The 27,568-nt window shown below is 33.9% G+C and overlaps 1 protein-coding gene across 1 annotated transcript in view; it reads left to right on the forward strand.

Annotated features, from left to right (window-relative positions):
- The window catches only part of LOC129957580 (ATP-binding cassette sub-family G member 8-like), a 90,096-nt gene that overhangs the window by 34,585 nt on the left and 27,943 nt on the right, over window positions 1–27,568 (forward strand). Inside the window, exons 2-3 of the mRNA XM_056069977.1 lie at window positions 19,278–19,434; window positions 24,492–25,036. Coding sequence (XP_055925952.1) covers window positions 19,284–19,434; window positions 24,492–25,036 — 696 coding nt within the window. The 5' untranslated portion in view covers window positions 19,278–19,283. The remainder of the gene's footprint in view (window positions 1–19,277; window positions 19,435–24,491; window positions 25,037–27,568) is intronic.

Here is a 27,568-nt window from a genome sequence, read left to right on the forward strand (position 1 = left end):
TGTACTAGTTAAAGGACAAAATTTCTTTGAAAAAGGGTGCCTTTTTTTTGGTGGAGGGGGCGGAGCGGAAATGAGTGATAAAACAATCATTTAGTTTAGAGATTCGTTAAATGATTTGCTTAAAATTTTGCAGATAGCTTAGAAATATATTACCAAGTTTCTGAACTAAAAAATTTTTTAAAAAAAATTAAGATAAGCTGTTTTCATATCCTTTTTTAATATTGAGTTTGACTGATGAGTAGTATGAAATTTTAAATTTTTTTCGCATTGTGAAGCATTAAATCAAGTATAAAATATTTTTGAATGAATAGATTACTTATTCACTAGTTCAGAAACAACAGAACACGTTGTGATCAATTTGCCAAATTTGAAAAAAATATGCATTAGATCTTAATTTGAGTTTCCATAAGGAAATTCTGTCAAAGAGTAGAAATTGAGAAAATAGCACTTGAAGATATAAAAAGGCATTAGAATTTATATAAATGCAAATCAGTACAACTTCCAGAAACAAGGACTTGGGAACAATTCAGACGGTTTTATAAAGAAGAAAAAATCCATATTTAAAATGCTTATGTATTATTCCTATTTTTGTAAAACAGGAAAACGTTCCTCTTAAAGCAGGTGACTACGTTAAGTTTTCATTTTCTGTTCGAATTCACTTCATTTAAAATTCTCCTGTTATGAAATATAGCCTCTCACCACTTGGACTATAATCTGTTTGTATTTTAAAAACCTGCATTTTAATAGGACGCACAAAACAATTCTTTTCAGTAATAGACTTAGACTTGATGCTGTCCTATTTTATTTGAGGTATGTCCCTTTAGATATATTTAAACAGTACATTTAGACGAATATTTGCTCACTGGGATAAATCTTTTTGCCATCACTCCCCCCCCCCCCAGGAAAGAAGAGATCCTAAATTATAACTTGCAGATATTCGACTCTGTCAGAGCTGTGAGAAAATACAATTACCTATAATGAAAGTCTAAACTGAAAATGTAAATTTCTTTTGATTACAAGGGAAATAAAGCCACATACAGCGGATTCGAAATTGAATATATTTCATTCCGAAATATTGCGTTTGGATTCTTCGCTGATACATTAACATTTTAATGCAATGCTTGCTGCTAATCGACGATCAGATGTTCTTTCACAATATTAATAGCGCAAATTTAGTATTGTCTACTAACTTTGAACTATATCTTATCAAATGAAATTATTTTAAATTATACATAATAAACATACATAACTGGTTATGCACTCCCAAGTGATATTAATTGGTGATATTAAAGCTAAGAGGTTGTGGCAAGGTTTTATATTGCGATCTCTCTCGGAAATGCAGCGTGCAGGGGGAATGGAAACAACTGATATATTTAAGATTATAAATAACGTTAAGAAGGGCTGCGGCGGCTTGGAGGTAAGGCCCCAGCTTCGGAACCGTAGTGTTTCAGGTTTTGGACCCGATTCCACCGAAGAATCATCATGTAAGGGTGTCTGGTGCACGTTAAATTCTTAGGGTCAAACGTCCTCCCGTTGGTGAGGTGGGATGCCAATTCAGATGTTGTCCTCGTCCTCTGACCCCGGTTCAAAATGACGAGGTCCGTACCAAAATAGCCCTAGTGTTGCTTTAAAACGGAATGTTATTATAACTAAACTTCCTTGCTTGAATATGAAATGAAAACGCACCATACTAGACTTTGCCTTCATTTCATGCATAACGGTTACTAAAGTATGATGCAGTATATATATATAATTGTAATGCGATCATATGTTTCCATTCCAAACTCATTTTTTTTTCTTGTATACGAAAGTATTAATCGTCAAATTCTTCCATCTCGAGTTCGAATCTCCACGTTTTAGATCTCCCCGAGACCAAAAAACACACTTCCGGGAAATGTCTGTCGAAATAAATCGAAAACGGTTTGAGCTAGAGGGATGGCATTTGGTATATGTTCTTCACTTCAAATGTGTAAATTTCTGTCAAATTTTGAGCAAAATCTATTCCGGAAAAGTCAGTCCGGCTGTTCGAATTTACTTGGCACGATAACTATGAAACGAAGAGAGCTAGATGAATAAAATTTGACACAGATTCAACATCTATAGTGTAGACGCCCGTCAAATTGTGAGCCAAATTCAAACCGACAGATTGTATTGGCAACCTCTTATTGACATGCTTCTGAAAGTACAACGCAGTAAGTCAAACGCAATATGTCAAATTTGGTACCAAATTTGACATTAAGTTATTGCGTTGTGACCATGTTGTGACTACAATTATAGTTCTGTGCCAAATTTTGATTCCAACCGGTCAAGAAAAACGCGTCCAAAACACAAATGGATCTTTATTAGAGAGTATGCGAGAAAGTTTTGGAGACCACTCCTACTGGTTATTGTTTTGTGTTCGAAAACGAAGTATTGCTATTCTGATATTTCGAGTTCCAAATTTTGACGAAACTTTACCTTTCATATTCGTGTAAAAAAAACGACTTATTTTTGGAATCCTGTCTGAACAGTCTGTCATGTTGATTCAACCAGCGGGAGCTTTCTCCCTAAAACTTTGCCTCGTACTCTCTAATAAAGTCGTCCCTTAGATCGTCATTTAATGAACGTCGTCCCTTAGATCGTCATTGATGTACTAAAGTTACGAAATATTAGCGTTTAGTTTAAATTTAGCATTTTTACTGAATGCATCGTGTGATCTTAGGCGAGTTGAGCGATTGATTCCTAATATGTTAAGAGTATTCCAAAATCTTATTTGTGTTTTAGACGTATTCTTTCCAATTCATTGGAACATAACATAGGTACATTCTCGGAGCTCACGGCTTACATAATTTTCTTGTGAAGGGTACATTGTATTCCCTTTTTATATTGTATTTTCAAAAGAAATCTGTCTGTGAAAAATAAGTTATTTGCGGCCACAAAAACTTGCTCGTTTATTTGATCCAAGTTTGTCAAACTCCCCCCCCCCCCTTCCGGCTCAAACCTGAACTCGTTAGCAGCACCTGCTGTTCAAGCAGACAGTTTAAATTCCTCATTTTGACGGAGAATCAAGGGTCGAAATCTCGGCTTCCAAAATTTAGCTTCATTTGGAAATTTTTAATAGCTCTTCTGGTTCCTTCCATTCTATTTACAACTCTTTTCAAACATTTTGCATCAAAATTTTCTATTCATATAGATGATCTACCGTGAACCAACCTCAGCCGCAAATGACGGATTTTATAGACCACAGGAATGCCGAGTTCATCTGCTTGCGGCATCGCGACGACGCTGTTGCCATTTCCGGCTCACCTTCATTGAATCGAATAACCAAAGCAATTTTATATTTGGATTTGAAGGAAACTGCAGCATAATGGCAACAGCTGTGTGCCCGAGTATAATTAATAATATAAACGTTTAAAAGGCTAGAACACTCGGAGGATGCCGATGACGCAGTCAGCCGAATGTCGTTTACCTCTAGTTAAGGTCGAAACCAGAATTTAATAGTGCAGATAGTTATGAATATTTATAAACGAGGAAAGAGGTTGTCAAAGACTTGCGAAGAGAACCTCGGCTCGTTTTCGGAAGAATTCTTCCAAAACTGAGATGATATAAATCAAATAATTTTTCATTTTTGCTCTAAAGCCAATAGGTGTGCTCTCCGTGAAACTTTTCGCGTACTTCCTAGTTTTCCTTTTGTGGATCTGAGCATTCCGCATTCACGGTCTTTTCCAAGATTTTTCATTTCCGAATTCTACCCTGGATTTTATGCTTCATAGTATTCATGAAGGAAACCGAATACCCATTTCAAGCGCCTTCTTTCGGTAGATTGAAACCAAAATTTGGCAAAGTTTAACTTCTAAACTACAATTTCAGTTGCAAGACCAAATATGTGTTTTGAGCTGTTACTAGGGATTGCAATACCGGACCAAAATTTCAATACAGGTATTCGGTATTTTTTAAATTATAATACCGGGATACCGGTTTTAATACCGGTATTAGAAATTTTTGAAAGAATGAAAACACAGGTGTTTCTTTGTTTCATTTGCCAGTTTTGTTAGAGTGTAAACATCACAAAAAATAATTTGTAACTTATAAATTATAACAGTATATAATCACAAAAAAGTAAAGAAACATCTTATTTATTTAAATCACAAAAAAGTGTAAATATCACTATTCATTCTGTGGTACTATTACAAATTTTTGAAATGTGATCTTAAAAAACATAATGCATCCATTGTACTGTCATTAGGCCTTAAAAATAATTTTGTTCAAAAATGACCAGTTGTCAAAAACGCTCTTTCGGCATCTACGCTAGTTGGTGGTACTGTTAGCAATTTGCGATATACTTTTTCAAAGTATTTACCTCTAAATCCCTCATCTTCAAATAAATCGATTTCTCGTCGGATGGTTTTGGATATAGCTGATTTCTGTATTGTATTTTGGTTCGTTGAAATTTTCTTATTTATCGCTAATTCTAATTTTTGTTCAAGAGACAATTCCTTTTCACTATTTACTGTAGTGACATCATAATCTTCGATAATTGAATCTAATTCTTCTGAATATGTATAGGTTTGTGGGTAAAATATTTTAAGAAAATTTACTCTAAACTTAATCAGATTTGAATTGGTTATTTTCTTTTCTTTTTCATTTTCATTTTTTAAATCACTATAATTATGTAAATACCATAAGACATTTTCTGTTTCGGTACGCCTTTCTTCTGTGCGATTTTTCAATGTAATATATAATTCTTCAGATAGTGACGGGTGCTGTTCTTTCAGTGACTGCAACCTAAAATTTATTGTTGCATTAGCTTTTAATAAATGAGAATCTCGCCGACATAATGCCTCAATAGTCAGTTCTATTGGAAGTAGAGCTGATACAGTTCTGGATATTAAGTCGAATTCACTATCTGAAGTATTAATTTACAGGTTTAAGTCGATTATTGCTTTTAGGATTGGATTTCTCAGTTTCAAAAATCATTCCATCATTAGGAGTAAATTGTTCCAACGTGTATTAGAATCTAATATTAACATATATTGTTTTATTTTCAGTTAGTATATATTTAAGTAATATATCCTTTTTATAGGGGAAAGTTTAAATATCTTAACAACTTTTCGAACTTTATAAATTATTAATCTATCAAGAATTGCTTCCTATATTTTATCCTCATTAGCAATATCTTCAACAATTACATTGTCATTATCTTCATTGTCAATATCACTCTCGCTCTTACTCTCTTCAATGTCGGAATCCGAAGTTTCTATATCCACAGTATTTGGATTCTTCTGTTCTTTATTTTTTTGGTATAATACATCTGTTACTCCTAATTGAATTCCATGTGCATAGCACAACTGCTGATTTGTACCTATCAACTTTCCAACTTTTTTACATAATTGTTGATCCATTAGTCGTTATGGATACAATATTTTCTTTCAGGGATAATCCATGTTTCGCTCATTTAGATTTAAGCTATTAATTAGCTAATTAATTTCGCCCGTTAGGGAGACATAAAGACAAAAACGTATACTATTTTGCTATGTTCACGATGCCTGAACATATAGTGGAGACAATTTAAAAAAATTTTTAGTAAATACCGAAAAACCGGTATTTAAACTTGTGAATACTGGTATTACAAAATTGTACAAATGGCTCAAAATACCGGTATTCGGTATCCCGGTATTGCAATCCCTAGTTGTTACGTTTGCATGTTTACGAAAAACAAACGATGGATTAGCAATTCTTTGATGCTTAATATTTGAGATATATCCCTACTTAAAATTTAGCACACCATTTTAACATCTTATCTACATAATCCTCTGTATAATTTGTTTACGAGTTTGTCATGGATTGACCTGTACTGTTTTCTAGTCTTATTGAATAATTCTGCTACGAGATGTTGGCAGGAGGTTCAGTAGTTTTTGAATGAAACCAGGAATCAGTCGTCCCTTGATTTTCTTGTTGTAGGTCGGGTTTTGTGTTCAGATTCATCGTAAAGAGAATTGCTTGTATGATCCAGAATGACCGTTAAAGCACATGGCATTTAATTCGCATTTGAAATTTGTGAAAAGATCGCAATACATTTTATGGGTCTAGGCAGATACATTTATATTCACAAAAGAGGTTGAACAAAAAATATAATGTTGTGTATCAAATTCAAAATATGTCATAGATCAACAATCGCCCATCCTTATCTAGTTGATTTTCACTTCATTATTTGGGAATGAAAACCTCTTCGAGCATCTGTCTACCACCTTTCGTAGAAGCGCTCAATTATCGGAACTATTTCAATTTTAAAATGAAGTAATTTTTGATCATTCAGACTAAAAAAAATTTATTTGAATAAAACGTTAAATACTTCTTTTAAATGCGGCTCCGTGTTGGATAATAAGCCCCATTTAAACGGCATTTAGAATGAATTAGAAATGAATAATTGGTACAACTGAATTCGGCAATTTCAGTCGAGTGAGGTTAATCGTGGCAAGTTTTCATGCGGCATCCGAATGCATGTCCTGTTGCCGTTCGGATTCCAAAATCAAACCTGAGCTGGTACCTCCTTTCCAAACTTCCACACCACACCAACGGGAGGATATTTAGCCTCGGCGGATTTAACATGCACCAGATCCACTTACACGACGGTTCTTCGGTGGAATCGTATCTCGAGCCTGAAACCCCCCGGTGTCGAAGCCGAGATCTTACCAGGCCACCGCAGCCTTATTACAAAAACTAAGAAAGCTAAATGGTTACGATTCCGTGCACAAAATCAACGTGTATATTAGCAGTTTTTCAGCAAAATCCAATCAGAGATTCAACGTCTACCGGCCTGTAGTTTCAGAAGCATGTAAACGCGATAATTCAAACGCAATGTTTTTGGTAGATGAAATCTGGTATGCGAATTTGTGGTTGCAATCGCATTTCTGTGTCAAATTGTGGTATCAATCGGTTGGCAAAAACATGTCTGAAATACAAATTCGATTTTCGGGTATTACTAACCGCATCCCAGGGATTAATCGCTTAAAAAACATGCCCATGATGACACGATAGATTCAATAAAAATGTTAAATTCGCGCGGAATTCACATATTTTGCAACTATTGTACATGAAAGGCATGCAAGGCGCTGTATGGGATAACTCTTTTGTTAGAGAATACGCGAGAAAGTTTTGGAGCGGGCTCTACCGCTGGTTTGAAACCGAAATTATCTATAGAATCGCGTTTCATTTTAAAATAGATCGAGTATATGATGTTTCGTTGCTAAGAAGGGCGGGCTGGAAATGCATTCCATGCGATTGTTTTTCTTATTTGTGATGAAATAAATGGAAAAAAAAACTGACCTTCATAGAGTGGCAGCACGCTACTGTAATCCTTCTGTTGCAGTGTAATTTATGGCAAGTCAAACAAAACGGTGGTTAGCTGTTTTGAAGATCGTAAATTGTGGAAGAACTTTCATTTCCGCCATTTGTGGTGGAATTTTACCTCTGAATAAGGCACTTAAAAACACGGCGTTTTTAAAGATTCATTGCATTTCGCTTTCGCTTTTTTCAATAAAAATGTCGTTTGTGGTTTTTGTAACAATGAACTTTTGTTCCTCGTATCCGCCGTAAACATCTTCATTCTGCCAGCTGTATTTTCTTTAAAGAAATATCGTAAATTTTTTATGAATAAATTGCAAACCTCAACTTCAAAACAATGTTATATTTTGAAGATACTTTCCCTTTTAGCACGTAATCGGGTCGCTTTTCAAAATGATGGTCCGAAAATAGCCGTAGGATTGCTTCGAAACGGAATATAAATATTATTAAACCAACCGTAAAACTTTCAATTACAGTTCATATTTAAAACATTAAAAAAATATTTAAGCAATTATATTCTTTCCCATTTTGTCATCTTAAATTTATAAATATCAATTAAAAATTTATGGCGCTCATAACTAAAATGAATCGATTCAATGAATGGAATCGATTGTGTATTTTCACTGCAAATGCGTAAATATATAAAATTTCAAAACTTAACAACATTCAGGAAATGAATAGAAATATCGAATAAAATCTCATTTCCAGAAATATGAAACGTATCAAATTAAACAAGTGCGTAGTTATTTTCTCGGAAAAGATGTGAAGTCCGGACTAATGTCCGTTTAAAAGAGAGGAAAAAAAAATGTAGAATTGAAGACGTCGAGTAGAAAATGCGAAATATTTTGGCAGTATTAGTAAAAAATTTGACAACTATTTAACATTAGTTTTCATTAAATTTACGAAAACAGTAGCGAGAAATTCACTCCATAAAATTCAAATATTTTGGAGTTTTGCTGAACTCTCGACAATTTAACCTTCTGGGTATTAATCGTATAAACTGAAATGGACTTCTTCGTGTCAGCGTTTTCTGAACGGTCATCCCTCCTCCCCTTTCCTATGCAGAGCAATGACTAAAATATAAGAAATATCGGAAAAAATATTCCTGAATGTGGGGAAAAAGCCTAGTTTTAGAACCATCATGATAATAACGAGCGTTAATAACTTTCAAATCTAGAATGAAAGAAATGTCAATAGATTGCACCATTTTGTTTTGGAAACGCATGAGGCTTCTCACCTCGTCAAGTAATTTAATGTCTTATTATTTCTGCAAGAAATTATTTGAAAATTTTGTTAAGGGAATGGGTGATTATTCAATCGACTTTTACAACATAAATATTTTAGTTTGAATTTTAGAAACCAATCGCTTACTTGTTGAAATTTCCGTTTTATCTGCTATTGCGTAACACTAAGTGATTTTTTTAAAAATTTTTTTTATTTCAGTGTGCAATCGGAAGTTTAATACGAAAAGAATCTCGAACTTATTTTTATATTAACACATTGCGTACGGAGCTCTGCGCGCTCAACGCTCTCCCAGGGCCCGCACATTTTTGAACGCTCTAGAAGCATGCTTGGCAAGCAATAGGATGCATATATGTACATTTTTAATTCGCATTTGGTATAATATTTATATAAAGCATTCTTAAATATTACGATATATTTTATACATGTATTTATTATATACGATTTTTTACATTTTAACTATTATTTATTTCAGACTTGAATAATTCTTTAGAGTGTGATATTTGGTAAAGCATATTCGCTTGTGCCATGGTGTTCGGCACGATTGCAACAGTATCTTGTTTTAAAACCTTAAGGACGGCTCACGAATTTTCTCGTGTTGCGTGTCCCGTCTATTAGTGCGTCATAAATAACAAAGTTATGATGATTTTAGATTGTACAAATTTGTTTAAAAACGTGCTGTCCTATGCATATGTCTTAGGTTTTTTTTTGCGGTCCTTAATGTGTTAAATATTTGTCTCTGGTTGGTTATGCATCGATTTAGCCGGAAAACATGAAAACGAGATCTGGTGCCCCGGCTACAACGTTCGGCCTGCTAAAAACGAGAAATCTCGTGACCCGTACGCAACGTGCCAATTTGAATATAAAGGTGTTTAAAGAAACAACGCCGAAATCTTACTTTTCAAGTGAATGCGCCTTGGCATTAAATAGAAATGACATTAATAATTTTAGAATTTAAAATTTCCCAATTTTCACTTCGGGGAAAGTTTCGATAACTTTTTAACTGCGTCGTTAAAATCAACTTTCGCAATGGCAGCAGCAAAATGATTAATTTTATTTTCAAGGATATTTTCTGAGCGGATTGATAATTTCCAAGAAAAAACAATCGAAAATCGTGCGAAATCCTGAATTCTTTTTTTAATATGTTTGAACAGGCTTCTTCATAAAATCGTTTAAATTTTGCTTCCAAGTAAATTTTTGGAAAGTTACTCTGATTTCTTTTACACTTGCATTTTATATTCGTTTGAATGCTGTTCTACATATTTAAAAGCTATTTTCACAAATTCGAATCTTTGGTAGAATTTTCTTATAAAAAAGATCTCAAATTAAAATCTAATGCATGTTTTTTTTTCTGTTCAAATCTGGTATTTTTCTATGTTCTGCCATTCCTGAATTAGAGAAAATCTATTCATTTGGAAATAGAAACTATAGAAATTTAGAATCTCTATAGTTATCTATGTATTTTACAATGAGTAAAAAAAATTGAAAAATTTGTTACTTATCAATCAACTTCCAGTAATTAAAGAGTGTATAGAAATGCAGGTCATTTCTTAGTGAAGTCTTCCTGACCTGTCTGCAAAGCATGTTTAAGCATGTTATTGAATAAATACCTAAACTAGAAGATTTTCGCTTTATGCTCTTAACCAAAAATGCACTGTTCTAAAAAAAAAAAAAAAACACTTAACCGATATATTTCCTTTTATAGACATTTTTTCAATCTTTTTTTATGTAAAAATTTTAATTATTTTAGTGCGTTTTTTAAGAAAAATGTATTTCGAACGTAAGCACATACCTTAAATTGCGAATCAAGCTTTCCAACTACTATCAAACCGGTTCCAAGTACGACAGATTTCAAAAATAAATAAATGAACGCTAGTTGTAGTAGAATCATTATTCAAGGTTAAATTCCAGTTTCGAATATTTGAGTAAAAGTAATCTTTATAGTAAAAGGCCTCATTTTATTTTTCTTTGCCTTTCTTCCAGAGTAGCCTTTCAGTAAAGCTTATTCATTTTTAACTGTCGAGGGAGCGGTGCTTCAAAATAGGCCCATTATAGGTGGCCACTTTTTCAATGTAATCTCTATATAAAATGTTTAACTCATTGTTTGCAATGTAATCTTGTCAATCGTTCCTTTAAAAAGAACAGCCCGCAATAACTCGTTTCTCGAAATGAACAAATGAAAGCGTTGGTGCTAATGAAGTGGTAGTGATTAATCAAGATTCTGGAAAGTTCCTATTATCCTTGGTCATGTTATCAAATGTGTTCATCTATTTGTCCAACCTATTGGATGTAGTGAAATGGGTTTATGTGGTGTGTTAGGTGGTGGCGAACCATTTCCGTCGGTATATTTTTAGATCTTAACAATAGAAAAAATCCTACGAGTTAAAATAAGCCTCATTTCGTTTCATTCATTTACTAAAATATAGATGACGGATAATGAAGTAAAGAACAATAGAAATTTTCTTTATCTGCAAGCTCTACTCATAACTTCTCTTAAAATATTTCTCTTCATTAATCCATTTTTAATTTCTCATATACGAGGAATAAATAACGTATTGTAATCATCAAAAGATTTGAAATCGAGATTTTGACGCATCTCCACGTTTTAGAACTCCCAGAATTTGAAAAATACGCCTTTCAAATGGAGTCATTGACAAAGAACTCAAATATTTTTAGGCGGACAGATGAAATTTGGTCACACGATCTGTGCACCCAATTGTACATTTCTGTCAGATTTTGAGCAAAATCTATTCAAAGGAAGGCTGTCTGGACTGCTCTAATACAAGTTAATGTGATAACAACAAAACCAAGAAAGCTAGAAGGATAAAATTCGGTACACAGCTTTAATATCTACACTATAGACGCCTACCAAATTTTGAGCCACATCCAATCACGGTTTTGTCTATCCGTCTGCCCTTTCAGAAGCATGCAAATGTGATTGCTCATAAACGCAATGACTGAAATGTATCAAATCGGGTCATGATATTCTGCGTCAAATTTTGGTTTTAATCTGGTGAGAAAAAACAAACAAACCGCATCTAAAACATAAAAAGTGAATTTATTAGAGAGTATGGGCGAAAGTTTTGGAGGCCACTCCCGCTTGTTTATTTTCTTGAATACAAAGAGAAAATATTTAAATCGTCAAACCATTCGACTTGAAGATTTTTATATATCTCCCTTTTTTTTCGAAGTTCAGATTTCGAAAAAGCCATTTTTGGAATGGTGTCTATCACAGTCCGTCTGTATGTCTGATCGCGATTGTTCAAACGCATTGAGCTGGAGAAGATGAAATTTAGTATGTAGTCTTAACACGAAACTTATAGATTTCTATCCAATTTTGGACGGAGTCCAAAGAAGCAAAGTCCGTCTGTCCATATACATGCAACTCAATCGCAATAAGCGGAATTTCGGTCTATTCATTCAAGTTGTGGATGTGTTAAGTGGAGCTCGATAACTAAACGCAATGCTGAAAGTAATAAATGGGGTGTTAATAAATTTTTATGTCAATTAGATTTAATCTAAAAAAACCTAAAATATATGTTATAGATTTGTGCCAAAATTTCGGATCCAATAGGTGGGGAGGAATGGCATCATTTCATTTGGAAGTCGGAGGGAGGCACTCAAAATGGCGGAGTGTTCGAGGGTTTGTTGGCTTTTCTATTCTGTCTACCTTTCCACCCTATGTTTGAGGCATGCAGACTACAGATTGCATCAAGTTTCAGATCCCGTCGGTGAAAAGGAAGGTGTCCAAATGTGGACAAAGTACAAAAGGAAGGTGCGTTTATAATGCATAGTCGTCCACCGTTCGTTCTGGACATGTAGAGGATAGAAAATACTAGTTTGTATAAATGCTCTCCAGGCTGTACAAATATGGACGACTTGAACGGGAGTAAAGATCCTCAATGGGGGGAAAATTCCGAAATCGTTCCTCGCGTGAATGATGTTGGAAGGATTTCTTTACAGATTTTTTTTTAAAAAACAAAGGAGGCAATTGTGTCAGAGTACATTTTGATTGAAATTGAATACTTGTGATGAAAAGACGCACCTCGAGATGCTTTTGTCACAGAATGCACTGCGCACGTCCGTAGTCAACTGTCTCGGGAAGTCGCAATGATGTTCGCGATCCGTTGACTGGGACCGCCGGAACAGTTTACAGGAGCGCAGTCTTGGATCGAAAATGAATTCATTCAGAAGATAGAAATCGTTTACCGATTTCTATGTAATATGAGATACTCTGTGTGTTCTAACTGCGAATGACAGTGGACTGTTTTGGTACGAACACTTGTGAATTCCTTGCCACCGCAAGTGCTTAAGGATACGAATGACTTTAAAATTTCGATCCATTTTTTCTTAGGTACAACGTTCTTCATTGATTTTTATATTCTGTTCCTTTCAAGATCCCGAGACTAGCATTTTAAAATGCTTTCACTTCACTAAGAAGTGGTGCGCAAAAAGATGAGTGGTTGTTACCCCCCCCCCCCCTCAATTCCGCGAATAATCTGTTACTGTTCGACAAAGGATTCGGAGACGACGATTCTACATATCTCATTAAGGGGTGAGACGCGGAACGATGAGCGTATTTCCAGTATTCACCTTTGACCTTGGATTTCCCCCATTAGATACTTTTTAGCACAATTTTTTTCAAGTGTATGTGAGTGTTGTTTCATTTCTAACCTCATTTTATTTAAACTCAAAATTTCATATGGCTAGTTCAAGTGGTAAAAAAACTTTTAGTAGTACGAAGAAAATTTTATATAATATCATTAAATAGTGTGACCAAAAAGCAGAAAACGGGGAAATATTTATTCCTGTCCTATTCAAAATATATAAAATTTTTAAGACGCTGTAGATTTACAGCAATTCCGTAAGTCAAAATAAAATGTTTTAAACAGAATGAGTTCTCGATTATCTATTCCTAATCTTAAAATATTGCCGAAAAACACTCAATAACATTTAAAAAAAGAAGCATTTTAATATAAAGATCGTTATTTTGTAAAAAAATAATTACCAAATTTTAAGAACTGAATTTTTTTATTTATTCTTCATAATTTAATGTTTATGCCCCTTAAATTAAAAAAAAAAAATTGCTCTGAAATATTTTACCGTGCATTAGTACCTTTTCCTTTCTGTATTACTAATTGTAATGTTTACGTCTCATAAAACCGCGAGTCTTCATTGTTAAATGTAAACATCTCCTTTCATCTTTCCTCTCACCCCTATTTTGACGAATTGAACCTATTCTAACGCATGCGTAAAAGCGCGGAGGGTTTTACAATCCGTTGTCAAACAGTATCTTATTTTGATACTGTAAACATCTACTCCTTTCGTTATTTCTCACCCTAACCCCCTCTTTTCCCAACGCATGTGCAAAATTGCGGAGAATTTCAAAATCAAAGAATGAACACTATCCGAAATTTAAAAAAAAACATCCTTTTGGAATTTATATGCAATATCATTAAAAAAAAAAAAAAAAAAAAAAAAAAAAAAAATCCATCGGCTGAATCATTTTGTAGCTTAAATGTACGTCGCGTACATACAGATTAATATTCATTCTTAGCAAAGAGGAAAGACCTTGATAAAAGGCATATTTATGGAGTTGGCGTTCCTTTCTTTTCCCTCTCTGTTATTATAATGAATCCCCGAGGGCGATCCCTGTCTCATACCTCTGTATTCAGTGCCCCGAAGGATGTCGTGAATGGATGACGATTAAGTGTGTGTCACGGTTATTACCCAGCTTTACAAATTGTTTACGACCGAGTGCCGTGAGCTGTGTCCATAAACCCTGGGTGATTTCCCGATTAATCGATTGCAGTGAAATTCGCAAACACGAGCCCGACAACCCTCAGCAATAAGCAACTCAAATTTTCGGTCATTTCCTTGGAAAATTGGGAATTTATTGTTGAGGATTGAATCGTCTGCAACTTGATTCTAATGCCAGAACACCCACTGGATGCTTTGAATTCGGCCGTGGATTAGGAATATCGTTCTGAGGATATTGACGGCTTTCCGAGTAGGTAGCGGCCTAGGAACACTATGTTTAGTGGCGGTCCTAGAAAGATTAGAAACAGTATGACACCCAACTTCTTTCTAAACTCACAATAAACAATATATTAAAATATTATCGTTTTTTCCTAATGTAATTGATCAATTTTATGTCTTATTGCGTCCATTTAATTATAGCATTTCTATACAGCAAGCGTCTACTTAAGCGTATTAATTAATGTAAATGTCATGGTGAGTCATAATTAATGCATACTTTTTACCAAGTTACTGAAATAAAAATAAATAAAATAAAAAATTCACTTATTCATTAAAATGTGTTGTGGAAATGTGAACTGAATCGACTTCAAGCAACTTTGGGAAGGGGAGCTTTATAACGTGTGAGGGTTGAAAAATGCATAGACCCGCTATTGTTGAAGGATGAAAATGAGGTTTTAGGTTTCATTTTATATATTTAACTTAAAACCTAGACAAAAACGAAGGGAAGTGCGAATAGTTAACTTGTAGATGGAATGAATATTTGGTTTTGACGTGTCTTGGCTTCAGACTTGAAAGATTGCCAAACAAATCAGATTGCATCGAAAATGCGCTATATACATGATCCAAACATGTTTAAACTGTCATAGGTCAAAAGTCCCCATTTGACGTAAGGAATTGGGAAGTAAAGCATCATCCTTGTCCGATCATGCTTTAGAATTATAAAATTTTCTCCAAATGTAATGTTTCAACCCTTTAACTGCCGGTACTGTACTTCATACGGCACCGAATTATCACTTCACAAAATTACCTGAAATTAAATCATTCAAAGGCGTTCTAATGAGACACAAATTATTTAACCCATAAACTAATACGATTTCCAATCGAATGAGTTGAACAGCTAATTGAAACTGTCATCTAATTGGGTAAAAAAAAGTGAGGGTTAAAATAGCAAGTTGGGCAAAAACATCACTTCTGTCGGAGTCGACTCCATCAGTCTTGATTGAGCATCTAATCAACTGAACACGCAGAACATCGCCGCCTCGTTAACAGGCAATGATCTGAATTGAATATAAAATGTCGCGTCACATCATTTCGTGACATCTGTCAGCTGGTAGGTAATTGTTATGGCAATTTAGATGTCATAAAATGTCCTCGGATATTTTGCTCCCTGCGCCACATTACACAAAAGAAGTGATATGAAATTTGGCAATCTATCATATGGAGAAGCTAACCAAGTGTTGGAGTAACAAAACAAATCGGGTTGTACTGATGGGAGAACAAATTCATGCAATTCTTCCAAACCAATTTCTCGATCAGTTTTAATTTCGGTTTAAGGTTCATATTCTTAGTGTTAATATATTTAAATCGGTCGGATTGCATGGCTTGACAGCATGCCAAAAGTAATCGATTGAATAATTAACATAAAAGCCTGAACACTACAAAAAGGACTTAAGACATCCCTGGATTTTTTTTGAAATTGGAAGAATATTTTATAGAGAATAATAGTAAATTTCTAACTAGGCAGAATAGGCAGCTGACTAGAATCGCTAGGTTAAGAGTCCTAGAAAAAGATTTATTATGCCATCAGGCTAATTTTAAAAGATGCAAATTATAAGGATGGTAAAATATTAGGATATTGACAATTTGTCCAGTGTGACTGGTTTTCCATGAAGTTACATTGCTATTACATTATTTATAATATATAATAAAAATATTTAAAAACAAACTTTAAACAATTCGCCACTGAAAGTTAAAAAAAAAAAAATCACAAATCATTTCAGAAATATTTCGATTACTGGGGTGATGACATCCAGGAAATCTAATGCATGGATGGACATAGATTGTGCCCTTAAAATATATTTGTTGTATGAAATCGTAAATTATGACTTATAATATCGGTTATTATAAAAGTTAACACAGCAAGAAACCTAAGTATTAGACATGAAGTTTGGTTGAAACCTTATATACATGGTTATTTTATTTCTTCCTAATAACATTGAAAAATTTCCCAGTTCTGTTGAGGGAGTTTAATTGTGTGTTATGCAGTACTGGCAATACCCAATGTACTGACCGCGGATTGATTTTAATTTATAAATGTAAATCTCGGTAATTTAAGATGCCTTGTCAGATTATTTAAAGATTGTCGGATTAACCCATTAGCTGCCGCGATCCCCACTTAAGAATTTTGAAATCTAATAGACATTATTCGATGCCAAAAATATATTTGGTACGCCTGGCGGTTCAGTTTCATTCTATATATATCGGTCAATATTGTGTGTAGCAATAAGTGCGTATTTTGAACTTCATTTCTTTACAACAAGCGAACAAATTTGAAATTCGTTTGCAAGTTGAATGGGACAGAATTGTCATATTGGAAGTAATATATTTTATACTGTAGTGAAATGCCGCTTATAGGTTATATTAACGATTTATTACTTATTCAGTATTTTGGCTTTTTTTATATATAATTTTATTAGTCGATGTTATTTTTTATAACGATACCATTTCTCTAAAATATTGGATATTTTTGAAATAAAGCATAATTGGAATACAATTATATTGTTACACAATTTTTTGTGTATGCATGTGTAACTTAGCCAGCCAAAAATTAAAAACAAAATGCATGTTAATAAGTTAAAATGTACAGATTTTTGTTTTTATCACTGAAACTTCAAATTTCATGTTTCTCGAGATTTCTGTAACTTTGTGTAAGTTTAGAATTATAAATCATTAAAAAATATTTTAGATTGATAGCTCGTAAATATATTCTAAATAAGCTATTGAAATGTGGAATTATGGAATGTTTGATTTCAAACGAAACTAGTTTTTGCTTCAAACTTCTACTTGACATTGAACCATTCTTTAGTGCCAGGTTACCATTTAATCGTAAACAAGTTTTTCTCTTCCACAAAAAACAAACCAGGTGATGTGTTCGAGTCTCCACCAGTTCCTTTCATCTCTCATTTAGATTTTAATTATTAGGTGTTGCCATTTAGATTTCTTTTTATTTCGTTTCAGTCAGCTTCTGAAGTATCGTTTGGTACAACCGAGTTTAAATGTTCTCATTTTTTATGCAGCTTGAAGGTCTGAATTAATAATTTCTATGTTAAGATGTCAACTAGCCTTTTCCTTTGTTATTCCTGGAAATTATGATCTAATTATGAAAGTCAACGAACTATAACACTTTAATCTAGATATAGTTAACTAACTTCCGTACCTAATTATACTATTGCTGTTTTTGAAACTCGATTATGAATGTTTTTGGAATTTACATGCAAACGCCTTGGAAAATGTAAATTAAAATTCATTGAAATTTAAATGTAAATTGAATTTCACAGAAAAAATTGCAACAGTTGTAGATTTATATCAAGGTTTTCTGCAATGCAAAAAAGATTTTTAAAAAATTACATCACGAAAAATCTAATTCAGCCAGTAAAAATTCGGCATCTAAAACAAGCCGAGTTTTACAAGACATTTTGATGCCTTTTTAACTATTACTATCGTGAATTTAAAGACAAGTTTCATAGAAATCGCTTCTTAATTTTTTCTTAATTGGCCCTTTTTTCTTGTTGAGTTTGAGCTGTTACTTTAGTAACCAGCTTGTTCGCCTAGTTTCTACGACCACTATATATAAGACTTTTTAAACGATTCATTTGGAATAGTTAAGACATGCCGATTATCTATCTGACGACGATTAAGCCTATTTTAGTGCTTGTAAAACTTTGTGTTTGACTCTTCTGCATTTTGTTTCCTCTGATCAAATGAAATGTCAGCCCTCGAAAGCATTTCTAATAATATCGTGCGTCTCCATTAATGAGCGAAATATTGAATTAGCCAAGCTATTTGTTTATCTGACAATAACTCAAATGCTTTGAGCTATACGGATGAAATTTGGTATAGGGTCTTTACACCAAATTTGTAGACTTTTATCAAATTTTGTGCAAAATCTATTCACACGAAGTGTTCGAAGATAAGTTAACACGATAACTGCAAAACGAATAGAGCGTGATGAATAAAATTCAGCACACAGATTTAACTTCTGTAACATCAGACCTTCCAAATTTTGAGCCAAATCCAACTATTTGGATTCAATTCGGATTGTACTTTCAGAAGCCTGTAAATGCGATAACGCAACAGCAATAATGTAAATATATCAAATTTGGTATGTGATTTTGTGCCAAATTTTTGTTGCCATTGATCGGAAATACACGTCCAAAATAAATTCGATTTTTGGGTACTATTAACCGGATACCAAGGATTAATCGTCAAAGTCAATACGATAGATTCAATAAAAATGCTAAATTCACTCCTAAGATTAATATTTTGAGACTATTGTATGCCAATGCTATGCGAGGCGTCGCCTGACATGCCAAGTTTATTAAACATTATGCGAGAAAGTTTTTTGGGGGGGACCACAGATTACAAAAATGCATCAGCAAGAGTGAAATTTTACTCCCCCGTCCTAATTTCAAAAAATGACATTAAAAATATGAATTTTTAAAAGGATTCTCTCTAAGATGATTTCTGATTAAAGAATCCTTTTATCTGTTGCCTTGAATAAAATTTTAGGCTCATAAATCCTTGGAATGAAATGACGGGTATTCTCCCAGAATTTGAACAGATTCGACGCCACTTCAAATCTGTTCGATCAAAGAATATCATTCGTGCCAATATAGTTAATCTTGCTTTTATTGGTGACCATCCAACTGACTCTGTGCGTCTTTTTATTCCAGGATAACATGTGGGAGATGAGTACCATGGAACGAAGATATTCGGTGCCCCCCAGCACCCTCTCGGATCCATCCGGGAGATATCGCACCACAGAAGATCTTCACGCCTGGAGCATCTACCGACAGAACCTCAACTCAGACTTCACCGACAGCGCCCTTGGTAACCTATGCTCTTCTATACTTGCCACCTTTAGTTGAACACCCTGTTTGTTCATTTAGATTAACTTTTTAGATGAACATGAAATTCATTTTTAAAAAATTTCATCTTATTATTTGATATGGCTAAAAACATGAATTCATTTGAATTAGTTTATTGCGAGTTAACAGTGTTCGCTTCAGTATTCTGAGACGACCCCTTTTCGACGATTCTATCTCATTAAGGGGAGAGACGTGGAAGGATGAGCTCATCACGTGCATGTGAATATCGTGTCGTTCCTGACCTATTTCAATTCAGTCCGCGTGTAATCAGTTTACTTCATCATTGAATGTAAACATCCATCTTTTCATCTTTCCACTCGCCTCTATTTTGATGGAGTAAATCCATCCTAACGCATGCGCAAACGCGCGGAGGGTTTTAGAATCCGTTCTAAAACAATATATGCAAATAAAAGGGATACTGGAAATCTTACTAAGAATTCACTTCACTACTTCAAGAATGCGATTGAATGTTTTGATGAAGTTTGAATTCCATCGTGAAATTTTAAAAGGTTATGTATCGAATTGAACTTAAAAATATTATTAAATGATACGTAGATGGTATTACTATCATTTAGACAAGTTTTTTTTTTTGTCTTAAGATAATACAGCTATTTTTGTACGATAATTGTTTTGGAAGATAGGAACATGAATTTCCATAAGCAAGTGAGCGATTACCCGTCTGCCGAGGGTTAAACCTATTTCTGCGCTCGAATGAACTTTCTGTTAATCCTTTCCTTTCATTTTTGCATCGTCATTCCTCTTAATGGACGTCTTGGTGAACAGTGCCCTCTCCTGGAATATTTTTTAATTTTTGCAACTGCATTCATTAGCTACACGAAGTGATGAAGTGAAGGCAGTTATAAAAACTTTCAGCGATAAAGTCTGAAATTCGTATGATGGTTTGTTTATATTGGATTGCTGCAATTCGCCAATAAGTAATAAGAACAATTTCTGTACCTCATACATTTACTATATATAAAATTTTAAAATGAAGAAAACTAAAAAAAAACAGTCCATTTGGGCCATGATGGCCTGATGGTAAGGTTTCGGCTTTAGAACAGGAGGGTTTCAGGTTCGAGATCTGATTCCACCGTGTAAGCAGGTCTGGTGCACGTTAAATCCGTCGGGGCCGAACTCCTTCCACTGGTGTAGTGTGGATGTTTGGAGAGGAAGTACAGGCTCGGGTGTCATCCTCGTCTTATGAACTTGACACAAAATTACAAGATCCGTCCGAAAATGGTAGTTAAAAATGGGACGTTAATATAACTAAGCTAACCTAAACCCTCATTTCAGTCACTGGTCGATCCAGTCAAATTTTATTTTATACGAAAGCTCTGCATACGTCAACAGTAGTGGGCTGCCCTTTCTCCGTTTTTGAGAGTAGTTTCAAAAACATACTTGACTATAACGTCTTTGCTGAAACCAAGCACGTTTTCAAAAATGAGTATAGAAAAATAGAATCGTTCAACATTCAGGTCTTTTCTATATTGCTGATCATTACTTTATTGTTCATTGTTATTTAATGTTTTATTGTTCGTAATCATATTTAAATTTCGTACGCCATTTCGTTTGAATTATTGCGTTTAAATGCATGAGAGTTCATATCGTGGGTGATTTTTACCTTTGAGGGATTCGATTCCAAATTTGATTGGTATTGGTGCACAAGTTTAGGTGACAAACCTGTGCACCAATGCTCATCTGCATGCTCATCCATCTAGGTCTCTTCGCTTTGCAGCTATCTATATCAATGGATTTTCTCAAAAATTGATAGAAATCCTAGAATTATCTTTATCACGGGTAGATGGAGAGAAGGCCAAAAATGTGTTTTTCAAATTTGGTGAACGCGGAGATTCGTAAAAATCTGAAATTCGAATTATTTTACGCTTACAATACTTTCTAAATACTTTGTATAAAAGAAAGTAAAAATGGAAAAATAAAACGGGAAAAGATTTATCAATGAAATTTTTGTATATTTTTAATGATGTAATTTATATATTTTAAATGATGTATACGATATCTTTAACGATATAAATATATATATATATTTAGAAATGATAAATTTTGTGGTATTTTCGGAAGCTATTGCAAGAAAATGCCAAAATCTTGCCTAATTTAAAAAAAAAAAAAATTGCTTAGGGTGCGTCATTTTACCCGCTAAACTTTATGCGAAATTTGTTAATTTTAGCTCAAACGGTTCGACTTGTATAGTGCCAACACACACCTAGAAACAGGCGTCCTCTTTAATCTTGATTACAGATGGACAAAAGCACTTGATCCTAAGGTCCATCATCAATGGTTGCTTGCCCACTATTGTTTCATAAGTTACTGAGGTGTCGCTAACTTTTGCTGAGCCTAGAAATCTCCAAGGAACTGGAGCGTTCTCCGCAATGAAAATTGGCGACATTTCACTTGTAAATAAAGGGAAGTTTTTCCGCAAGTAAAATTCAATATCCGATAGAAAATTCGATAATCAGAGCGAATGCTTTATTTTAATATATAAGTAACATTATTAATATATTCGGTTAATGACAAGCTGAATATATGTTTTGATGCGATAATTTTCAAGTTCGTAACCACAAATCAGTGTGCTCAGGAAAAATAATTCAGAGTGAAATCGCTGCAAAATTAGCATAATATATGGACATGTGTTCAGTAGTTGCAGTGAACTTTTTATTAACGCATTTAAATAAAAAATATCACGAATGTCGTGTAATTTAAAATGCTATTTTGATTGGTAAATAGTCTCTAAATGATATTGTACAGGAAAAAATAGCTTTAACAAATGCATAATGTTTGTAAATATTGTGTAAAATTTCTTAACAACTGTAATGAATAGAATGAGTTCTACGCGCCCCGAAATTTGAAGAAAACATGTTTGGAGAAAAAAAAAAGCAAACTATCTTTTTATCACGAGCTCAAGTTCCATTCATTGTTGAAGGACAATTTATAAATATTCGATTGTTCAAACCTATACAACTTTCCGGAATGAATGAATTGTTCACTTTTTTATTAAACTAAAATAGAAAAATCAACTCTTTGAAGGTACACATGTTCTCAGTTTCCTTAATACATTTGCAGACATTGTTAATTTATTAGAAAGCTCCGTTTAGTGTTGAATCTAAAACGATACTTTCTTCTAGTGCGATTAGATGTAGCCCATTGACTTTGTGGGTATAACCGAATGCCATAAATAGGATGGACGTACAGCTGATTGTCGATGATTAATATATACTGTATACAAATATATATTTATGGCATATTTTTCATCATGTTACAAAAAATCATGTAAATGTGCTTAGGAAACAATCTGCTCTAGTTTAATGTTAGAAACCTCAAGAAATTTGCATGCCACATCGAACTTATATAAAACGTTGACAATGGAGCACTTGAGTGACTCCTGGGTGTATCGCCCATGGTCATACGCTCCTTTTTCAAAATATATATTAAAATGAAACTTTGATGTCGATTCCAGTCTCAAACAATATCGATTTCGCCCCTTTGTAGTCATATCGAATCGGTGATCTGCTTATTGCTTAGGTTCAATTTAAAACAGTAATTTCTTTTGTTCTGACAAGGTTTAGTTCATTTGAGTTGGTTTATATTAGATGAATGCTTCTCATAGGGCTAGGGAACAGCAGGTCGCCAAATGCGAATACTCATTTCTTTAGTTGTAAAATGCATATAAAATATTAACACGGAAAGAATAAAGTTTCGTTTTGAAGTGGTTGTTCCAGTTTTCCAAATAGGCATATCAAATAACAGTGAACTTAAACTAGTTTTGTAAGAAAAATCCGATGACGCTTTTATAACAAAAATATACAATTGCTTTTTGAACAGTTTCTTAGTTGACTGCTAAATTTCATATCATTTCTTGTCATTCGGAGGTACCGAGATTTTAATCAGCACGTTAAAATAAAACGTTATTCCTACTGGACTACGATACTCGAGAATTGTTGGTTTCATATGCCATGAATATATCAAATGATCCATCATCGTTTCTAAAATACAAGTTTTTGTGAAAATGTGTCGGCCCTTTCATCGAAGCTGATTTCGATGCACGTCTGTATATCAAATTTCAGTGTTCTAAGTGGAATCTCCAGATATTTCTACAAGATATCAGATAAAATCTTCTAGGGTCTCTCAGGGTATCCTTTTCAATCTCAAAATTTCCAAAACTAAATACTTTTTATTAAATCGATTTTAATTTGATCTTTAAGCGAGTTTTAAAGTAATAAATTTTGACATTAAAAAAACAGAATGCTTTAATTGCAGATTACTTTTTAAAAAGATGGTTTCAGTATATTGATTATAAAAAGACATAATTGAATTTTAAATTATGTTACACAACATTAGTAAAAATACTAATTTTCTTAGTATAATCTAAATATTAATTACGGAATTCGATATTTTTTAAATTATAATGCATCAGATTCATTTAGAATTGTAAAGTAAAATAAAATAACATAAAACTTGCAAATGGTAATGAGTATTAAAATGTTCCAAAATGACTTAAAACAATACTTTTAAGTAATTTTAATTAAATGAAATTAATTTAAATGACTTAAAAGAACTCATTTAATTACTTAATTCATTCAATTATAACTACTTAATTATTTTAAGTAAGTTTATACAAAAAATTGGACTGTAATTGTGAGACTCTTAGACAATTACCAATTTTCTCTATTTAATGATCTGGCGTGGAATTACTTTATTCGTTAGTTCAAACTTAATAAATTTTTAGCCATTCTAACATAATTGCTCGTTTTATGAGTACGCCGAACGAAAACAAGCGAGGGAAGCGTAGAAAATTTAAATTAACAATGAACAATAAAAAGGTATTTATTATTGTTTAATAGATCAGTGCGTGTTAAAAATAATTGTTGATAAAGAAAAAAAATTCCGTTCTTTGGTGTGAATTATTGCTTTCAACTTGTGTGAATTAAAGTCGGAGATTCCTTAAAGTGTGAATTGTATCTCGGCCAATGGAAAGGCTAATCACCGATTCTCTTGCATTTCCAGATACGGGGCACAAATCCCAACCTCCATTCGGAAACTTTCGCCTTCGCGAAAGCACCGTTCAGACCATTCTCAATCATCCCAAGTACGGTCCGAAGGAGAGGAACTCAGAACTCGGGTCCAACGTCTTCACCTACCTCCGTTTCGGGTTGCCCCGAGTCTTGCCGCACCCCCCGGTGAAGCCCCTGCGCAACGGCTCCAGCGGCTACGATTCCAGCGACGATAATGCCTCCCCTTACCTGGATCGGGGCAGGAGAACTCGCAGCGACCCCGATTTCCGTAATCACGTGATTCCACCAGGCACGCCCTCCGGTCTCGACGCCGACACCCGGAAAAGCAGTCGCCTGAAGGCGAGCAGTGAAGCCGATCTGCTGGCGGCCGACTCCCGGGCGCAGTCACGGCAGCAGGTGATTAAGGCGCGGGAGGACGCCAGGGAAGGCTACCAGAGGAATCCGATGCCGGGAAACGGGCACGCTGTGTCGCCCGGATCGCACTTGTCCGTCAATTCCAGGATGTCGCCGGATCAGTCTTCGTACCGAAGTCCTAAGGTGAGTACTTTTTTTTAAGTAGGTCAATGCCACGTAAATATGGACCAAATGTCAATTTCGTGGTATTTTCAATAAAGGGGACGGTGGACTTTGAAAAATAAATATGAAACGTTCTTTTTATTGTTTCATCACCAAAATATGTGCTTGTATTCAACTAAAATAGCGGTATAAAATGTATTGATGAATAAATTGAATAACCGAAGGGCTTAAAGAGAAAATAAATTTTAATGGCTTACTCAAAACGATGTTCAAAGAAGATTTTAAATATCTTTGAAATGTTCCTGGTTTTCTTAATTTTGGGAAAAAAATACATAAAATTAATATTGAAAATTTCGATTAAACCTTAACCAGTTTTTTTTCTTTTATGCATTTTATGCTTCGCGTAGTTTTAGATGGTTAAAGATCATTTTTAAGATCAAAATCTCAATTCCTATGAAAATTCAGTATGCATAAAAATATTTCTAAATTAACTTGGAATTATAAAATAATACCCAGTTTCGTTCCAAACTTATATAGGGAAATAATAGAAAAAATTAAAAAGCCAAGTCGCTTGGAATTCTTGTTTTAATTTTCAAAAAATATTTTCTTTCGAGGATTGCTTTAAAGGTGCTTGAAGTATTTAAATTTTAATACATATGCATAAAAAATTTAATGACTCTAACAGAATGTGTAACAATTTTTAAGAGTCCCTCCCCATCCTCCCTTAAAATGCAGCTTTCTTTTGTGTATTTACAATTATCGTTACAATTTTTTCTCAATGCTCAAATACAAGGGCAAATGCTATGTCTTAACATGGTTCAGGATTCGCCATTCAAGGCTTACCCACAAATATTTTTCTTGGTGCCTCTACCAACTTTCAGTCTGTAGAAACATTTTAACTATGACAATTCATTGACTCATCAACCCTGTGCCCTTGTTTTATTCCGACATTACCGATTTACCATTCTTAATTGGACGAAAATGCCACATCAAAATCTTTTGCATTTCTAATCAATTAACTGCAGAATTTACTTTTTAATTCCCCTCCAGTCCGCCTTTTTAAAATCAAGCAATGACATATATACATCGAACGCAGTACAAGTGATTGCGTGGTACAAATTTGCAAAAAAAAAAAAAATGATCGTAAACCGAATAAGATTTCATTTTTATTAGATAATACATTACACATCGACCGCGCCCAAATGAAGATTTGGGTTGATTGTATAGACTTCGCCAGAGCAGAAATTGACAACAGAATAAAAATGGCTAATAAATGTTTCTTTGGAGTGAAAAAAACAACTAAGATACAATTTAATCGGTCGAAAAGCTAAACTAAGAATTTGACTCTTATTATGCCTGTTCTGCTCTATGCAAGTGATACTTAGATTCTTAACTTGGACACTCAGCATTCTATGAGCATGTTCGAGAGAAAGATCCTTAGAACTATCTTTGGCCCAGTACTAGAGAGGATGTTGGCGAGCTATATTCAATTTTGAATTATACAAACTCTCTAGGCAACCACAGATAACACTGGTTATCCGGAGCAATAGGTTCAGATGGCTCGGCCATATCTGGAGAAGCCCTGAAAACAGCACCCTCAAAATATCCACTTTTAAAAATCCTATGGGACCCCGGGCCAGTGGAAGGCCCACAACTAGATGGCTGGATGATGTGGAAAGAGACCCGAGTATTCTGAGGATAAAGAACTGGCAGGGAGTTGCGGGGCACTGCAGACGCTGGAAAGTGCGCGTGGTTGTGGCAGCCAAGGTCTGCAAGGGGCTGTTGTACACATGAAGAAGTATACACTTCGAATTCAGCTACATGTTTTACATGATATTTTAATTACTCGCATCTTTTAGCTTCCAACCATCTTTAGTTTTATTTCTTGAATATGTTTTTGTCTTGGATAAAATAAGTTATGCTCAAGATCTTGAGCTGCGATGCAGTTTATCTTGCAAAAGATGCAAGATAAAAGAATAGCGCAAGAATAATGCTTACATCACCACAAATGTCAGATTAATTTCTAGTAAACGCTTGTTAAATGCTGTATTCAAATTTCTATTTCCCTGATTTGTGATTAATGAAATCTTTTTGAGCTTATTAATCGCTCACTCCAAACTGAATAATCGTATTTATATTCATAAAAAAAAAGAGTATCCTTTGAGAAATCTGCACTTTCTGTTCAGTCTTGATGCAATTCGACCCATTACTCTTCAAAAAAGTAATCTGCCGATTTTTTTTAAAAAAAAGATCGAAAGTTAAATAAAATTTCAGCTAATTAAATACTTTTTTGTAGTTTTCACACTATATTTCTAAAATACTATATCAGAAAAACGCTTTTTGCCCATTTTAAATCTTAAAAATGCGAATTTAACTACCGCATAATTTAACAATTTTTACCCTCTAATTATAGCAATTTTTTAAAGAATATGTTGATTTGTACCAATATTTTTTCGTTGTTATCAAATGTCTTAATTTCTTTAAATCCATTGTTAAAGCTACGGTTAACAATGTTTGTTTTCTTTGATAAATGAACAGCATTCACTGCAAAGT

The sequence above is a fragment of the Argiope bruennichi genome, chromosome 2 (assembly GCF_947563725.1).
Source record: "Argiope bruennichi chromosome 2, qqArgBrue1.1, whole genome shotgun sequence".
Lineage (NCBI taxonomy): Eukaryota > Metazoa > Arthropoda > Arachnida > Araneae > Araneidae > Argiope > Argiope bruennichi.